The following is a 6585-nucleotide window of genomic DNA, read 5'->3' on the forward strand; positions in this document are numbered from 1 at the left end:
TACACTGATTCTTGGGGCTCTGCCTTCCTGATGCTGTAAGGAGATTTCCTCTCTCTCCTCAGTGGGATTTTGGTGAGTTGCCTGTTTCTGCATTAAAGCTAGTGCTAAGGGCTCAGGAAGGTTTCCAGGGTTCATGTCAAAAAACGTCTGGGCAGGAATTCACCAGCACGGCAGCTTGAACTGTTTAGTATTGTCAGAAACACCAAGAGGTTTATCTGGTAAAACTGGCACTACAAAATAATTGTAAATCGGTTAGACTAAATATTTGTTTTTAAGGTCAATACCTTCTCTCTTACTGTGTCCTTCTATCTGTCTCAGTGGATTTATTTTTTGGGAGGTGTGTGCTTTTTCCTCTGGTTCTCTCAAATTTTCCAGTTTAGCAACTTCACTGCCTTATTAAGAAATGCAGCCAAAGCCTCTGAATCATAGAATCATAAAATATCAGGGTTGAAAGGGACCTCAGGAGGTCATCTAGTCCAACCCCCTGTTCAACGCAGGACCAATCCCCAACTAAATCATCCCAGCAAGGGATTTGTCAAGCTTGACCTTAAAAACTTCTAAGGAAGGAGATTCCACCAACTCCCTCGGTAACGCATTCCAGTGCTTCACCACCCTTCTAGTGAAAAAGTTTTTCCTAATATCCAACCTAAAACTCCCGCATGAGAACTTGAGACCATTACTCCTCGTTCTGTCATCTGCTACCACTGAGAATAGTCTATAATCCCTCCTCTTTGGAATCCCGTTTTCAGTAGTTGAAAGCAGCTAACAAATCCCCCCTCATTCTTCTCTTCCGCAGACTAAACAATCCCAGTTCCCTCAGCCTCTCCTCATAAGTCATGTGTTCCAGTCCCCTAATCATTTTTGTTGCCCTCTGCTGGACTCTTTCCATTTTTTCCACATCCTTCTTGTAGTGTGGGGCCCAAAACTGGACACAGTACTCCAGATGAGGCCTCACCACTGTCGAATAGAGGGGGACGATCACGTCCCTCGATCTGCTGGCAATGCCCCTACTTATACATCGCAAAATGCCATTGGCCTTCTTGGCAACAATGGCACACTGTTGACTCATATCTGGCTTCTCGTCCACTGTAACCCCTAGGTCCTTTTCTGCAGAACTGCTGCTGAGCCATTCGGTCCCTAGTCTGTAGGGTGCATGGGATTCATCCATCCTAAGTGCAGGGCTCTGCACTTGTCTTTGTTGAACCTCATCAGATTTCTTTTGGCCCAATCCTCTAATTTGTCTAGGGCCCTCTGTATCCTATCTCTACCCTCCAGCTTATGTACCTCTCCTTCCAGTTTAGTGTAATCTATGAACTTGCTGAGGGTGCAATCCACGCCATCCTCCAGATCATTAATGAAAATATTGAACAAAACCGGCCCGAGGACCGACCCTTGGGGCACTCCACTTGATACCGGCTGCCAACGAGACATGGAGCCACTCATTACTACCTGTTGAACCCAACAATCTAGCCAACTTTCTACCCACATTTTAGTCCTTTCATCAAGCCCACGTGAATCCAGCCCAGGATTCACAACTAGCATAGGTCACAAACTGGCCAGATTCTGCTCTCACATTCTGCCTTGAATGAGTCACTCCAGATTGACACTGGCCTCCCTGAGAGCAAAATCAGGGTGCCTGTGTTTTGAAATCTCTGTCCTTCATACACAGTTTCAGAACGCCGCATAAACTGGGGTTTTTTTTTAGACTCTTTCAGCACCCTGACAGAATAGTGCTCTCTGCAGCAGGACAAGAAGGCGTGATTTTCATAGCTGGGAGCCAGAAGTTCAACGCTAAGGGTGAAATCTTGGTCCTATTGACTTCAATGGCAGAACTCCCAACATGGCCAAGATTTCACCCTCAATCCACATGGAGGGACTTAAATAAATGCCCTCATTTACACCGGCCATGAGACTCCAGTGACTTCAACTGGAGTTGTCCTGTGGCCTCTAAGGACCTGTGAGCTTGTTTGGACCAAAGAGGAACTGACAGGAGAGTTGCTGAAATCTCAAAATCACAGGCTTAGAGGTTCAAAACTATCAGGATAACAATTTGTTTCAGAGATGGAGAGGGGTCTGCTCTCTCTTTGTCCCTGCATTTCTGGTTCTGGGGAGGAAGAGAGGCACCAAAAGGCAGTAAAACGAAAAGCATGTTTCTGGCTTAGAGGAAACCCGGTGGTGTTGGATATGTCATTGAGGGAGGTCCAGGAACACACAGTTTGTGGGGGGGGGGAAAGGGGGGGGGCTGGACGTGTAATATCCAGATCAGAGCGGCACAAGGTCCTGAACCTGGGTGAAAAAACATATGGACATCCTGCCTAATGCACAGACCAAAGAGGCGTAATGAGTCCTCCTGTGGCAGGGGTGTGTCGCAGATGGTAACCTAATGTGGATCACACTGTGGCAGATTCTTTCACACCTTCCCCCATCTCAGCCGTCCCTCCTCCTGTGATCAATCCTACTCCTGCCTCCACAACCTCACTCCTTCCGACCGGGTCTGTCACTCTCTCCTTCCCGGCACAGGCTGAGCTGCTGCTCAGGTTCCCATCGCCCACCAAAAGGCAGTTCAGGATGATCTCCCCCTTTTCCCCAGTGCAGGCAAACACTGAATTTAGCCTAGTCTGAGGAGATACTTCTGTGAGCTGTCGCTGTGGGGTCTGGCACCTGGTTTCGGTCCAGTTGAAGGGTATCACTGGCTAGCAGGGCTGGAAGTTGCCGGGGTGGAGGCCTACATGGACAAGCAGCGAGCACTGGGGTTTAATGGGGGTAGTGAGTGGGGTGTACATGGACAGGTGGGTACTGCTGTGGGTTATGAGTGTGGGGAGCAGGTTGTACATGGACAGGTGGGCAGTGATGGTCATTGTGGGGGCAGGGAGGGTGGTTTACTGGACAGACTGGCAGCACTGGGGGTTGTGGGGCAGGGAAGGTGGTGTATGAGGACAGGCAGGCAGGGTTGGGGTCGTGGAGCAGGCAGGGGTCTGCACACGGACAGGCGGGCAGGGGTGGGTGTTGTGAGGGTAGGCAGGGGCGTGTACAGGGACATGCTGCAGAAGGTGTAAGAAAACTAGCAGTAGGTGGATGGGGGGGGCGTGACTTGACCACCATGATTGTGTCATCCTAATTCCTAAAAGATAGAGATTGGCTTGTGCCTTGAAACACGTGGGTTTATAGGCTTTCCAAAATATTTATTTAGCTGTAACTATTGTACCTGGATCGGCTCAGTATCCATGGAAATGTCCAAACCCTTCCTGATTCTTGCTTAGCTCATGGCCTCAACTACTTCTTGTAGCAATGAGTTCCTCAGTCTAAGTAGGATTTGAGTGAAGAAAGCATTCCTTTTTTATCTGATTTGAATTGGCTATGTTTCAGATTAACTGAATGTCCTCTTGATCTTGTGTTATGAGACAGGGAGAACACATTCGCGATCTACTCTCTACTAGTCAGTATTTTATGTTATAATATTCATATCCCCTCTTATTCATCACCTTTCTAAGGTAACAATTACAGTCTTTTAAACCTTTCTCTGTGTGAGAGTTAGAATCATAGAATCATAGAAGCTTTGGGTTAGAAGAGACCTCAGGAGGTCATCTAGTCCGATCCCCTGTCCCAAACAGGACAAACCCCAACTAAATCTTCCCAGCCAGGGCTTTGTCAAGCTGGGCCTTAAAAACCTCTAAGGAAGGAGATTCCACCACCTCCCTAGGTAACCCATTCCAGTGCTTCACCACCCTCCTAGTGAAATAGTGTTTCCTAATATCCAACCTAAACCTCCCCCACTGCAACTTGAGACCATTGCTTATTGTTCTGTCATCTGCCACCACTGAGAACAGCCGAGCTCCACCCTCTTTCGAACCCCCTTTCAGGTAGTTGAAGGCTGCTATCTAACCCCCTCACTCTTCTCTTCTGCAGATAAAATAAGCCCCATTCCCTCAGCCTCTCCTTGTAAGTCATGTGCCCCGTACCCCTGATTATTTTCATTGCCCTCTGCTGGACTCTTTCCAATTTGTCCACATCCTTTCTGTACTGGGGGCCCCCAAAACTGGGTGCAGTAATCCAGATGTGGCCTCACCAGAGCCAAATAGAGGGGAATAATCACTTCCCTCAATCTGCTGGCAATGCTCCTACTAATGCAGCCCAGTATGTCGTTGGCCTTCTTGGCAAGAAGGGCACACTGTTGACTCATATCCAGCTTCTCGTCCACTGTAACCCTCAGGACCTTTTCTGCAGAACTGCTACTTAGCCAATCGATCCCCTGCCTGTAGCGGTTCATGGGATTCTTCCTCCCTCAATCAGGACTTTGCACTTGTCCTTGTTGAACCTGATCAGATTTCTTTTGGCCCAATCCTACAATTGGTCTCAGTCACTCTGGACCCTATCCCTACCCTCCAGCATATTTACCTCTCCCCTCATTTTATAGTCATCCGTGAACTTCCTGAGGGTGGAATTCATGCCATCATCCAGATCATGAATAAAGATGTTGAACAAAACTTGCCCCAGGACAGACCCCTGGGGCACTCCGCTTGATACCGGCTGTTTCCATGGGCCTTTGATAATTCTCATTGCCTGTGCCTGAACCCCTCTCGTTCTGAAATATCCTGTGTGAGAAGGGTGCCCAGTACTACACAGAGGAGGGTGAAATATTAATTGGCTGATCTCACTGCATTGTATTTTCTGCATGATTCCCCATACCCCTCCTCCTGGATACCAATGTTTTGCTAAGTTTCTCTCCGTGCTTGCACTGTGAGCAGGGTTTCACAGAGCTGTCCTGAGTTCACACTGTTAAATTAGAACCTTTCAATGCATCTGAGCAGTTCAAGCTTTTCCCTCCAATGGCATACATGTTGCAATTTTTGACATTGAAGTTCATCTGCCATCACGTTGCCCATTCACCTTACTTGGTTAGCTCCCTCTGAGGATTCTCTGGACTTGACTATGACCGTAATAATCTGGTGCCATCTATCAATGTTGCCACCTCACTGTTCACCCCTCTTTCTAGTATTTACGTACTAGTTGTTATCAAGTGTGTAACCCCCCTCACTGTGCTTCCCTCCTCTCACAGGCACCTTGAGCAATTCTGAGCCCGATCGATGCTTCAGCTACCTCATGGCATCTTTCAACATCACCCCTACTGACCCATCAACATTCATCCTAATGGGAATCCCTGGTCTGGAAGCTGCCCACTTCCTGATTTCCATCCCTTTCTCTGTGTTCTACATAATCGGCCTGTTGGGAAATTTCACACTTTTGTTTGTTGTATGGAAAGAGCAGACCCTGCACAAGCCAATGTACCTGCTGCTCTGCATGCTGGCACTTACAGACATCAGCATGCCTACCTCCGTCGTGCCGAGGGCACTGTGTATATTTTGGTTCAATTTCAAAGGCATTACTGTGAGTGGCTGCCTCACCCAGATGTTCTTTCTTCATGCAGCTTCTGTGATGCACTCAGCCATCCTCGTCACAATGGCCTTCGATCGCTACATTGCCATATGTAACCCTCTGAGATACGCCACCATCCTCACGAAGGCACGAATAGCTAAGCTAGGGCTAATGGGTTTGGCAAGAGCTGTTCTCTTCATTCTGCCCCTGCCTCTGCTCCTGAGCAGGCAGCCATTCTGTGCCAACCGCATTATCCCTCATATGTACTGTGACCACATGGCTGTGGTGAAGATGTCATGTGGCAACATTACAGTCAACAGGACGTACGGGTTGGTGATAGCGTTTTTAGTCATTGTGTTAGACCTGACGCTCATTGCCCTGTCCTACATTCTGATCATCAGGACTGTCCTCAGAATGTCCTCCAAGAAAGCCCACCAGAAAGCCCTCAACACCTGCACAGCCCATATCCATGTGATACTGGTTTCTTATACTCCCTCCCTCTTCTCCTCCCTGACACACCGGTTTAGTCAGCACATCGCTCCGCATGTTCACATCATCTTGGCCAACCTTTATTTCCTCCTTGCCGCCACGCTCAACCCTATCATTTATGGAATCAAAACGAAAGAGCTTCATGACAAAGTGGGCAAGTACACCTGCAGAATGTGATCACCCGCAGCCATTGACTTTAAACCTGCATGACTAGAGGGGAAAGGTTATTTCCTCATTAATCAAGGGTGCTGTGTCCCATTTTGGCTTAGCTCAGAACTGTGGAAGTTCACATTCTGAGAAGTTCCTCACACCGAATATCTTAGGAATGGAGAGAGCAGTGCTCGGTCAGGGAGAGATGAGTTTCCTCTCTCTGACCATCACCTGATCTCTTTCAGCCTCCTCTGTCAGTCCCCACATCCTGTCATTCGGACTTTCTGTGACTTCCAGATCATCATAAAATGCTGCAGATTTCTGATACAAGGTGGCTTTCCATTGGACCCTGTGTGAACAGGGTTCTTGATCAGTTTGAAAAAACAGAAACTGCTTTCAGATAGCCAAAGAGAAATGAAACAACTACAATGCAAAACTTCTTTAGCAGATGTGAAGTGATCTGATGAACAAAATTTATCTGATTTGTCTACATCCAATCCTTCAGGAGGCCTGGAGGATAAACCAAAGGTTTCAGTTGGAAAGTGCAAATACAGGAAAGCTCCTGTAGGATTT

The 6585-nt window shown here is 47.8% G+C and overlaps 1 protein-coding gene across 1 annotated transcript; it reads left to right on the plus strand.

Moving 5' to 3' along the window:
- The first annotated feature begins 5100 nt into the window (after positions 1-5100).
- On the plus strand, positions 5101-6039 carry LOC142072750 (olfactory receptor 52P1-like). The gene has a single exon (XM_075130638.1). The coding sequence runs from the start codon at positions 5101-5103 to the stop codon at positions 6037-6039; it is 939 nt and encodes a 312-aa protein (XP_074986739.1).
- The last annotated feature ends 546 nt before the right edge of the window (positions 6040-6585 follow it).

The sequence above is a fragment of the Caretta caretta genome, chromosome 1, assembly GCF_965140235.1.
Source record: "Caretta caretta isolate rCarCar2 chromosome 1, rCarCar1.hap1, whole genome shotgun sequence".
NCBI lineage: Eukaryota > Metazoa > Chordata > Testudines > Cheloniidae > Caretta > Caretta caretta.

Excerpts from the sequence above, each read along its gene's own strand:
- LOC142072750 (XM_075130638.1), top strand. The coding sequence starts at position 5,101 with ATGGCATCTTTCAACATCACCCCTACTGACCCATCAACATTCATCCTA.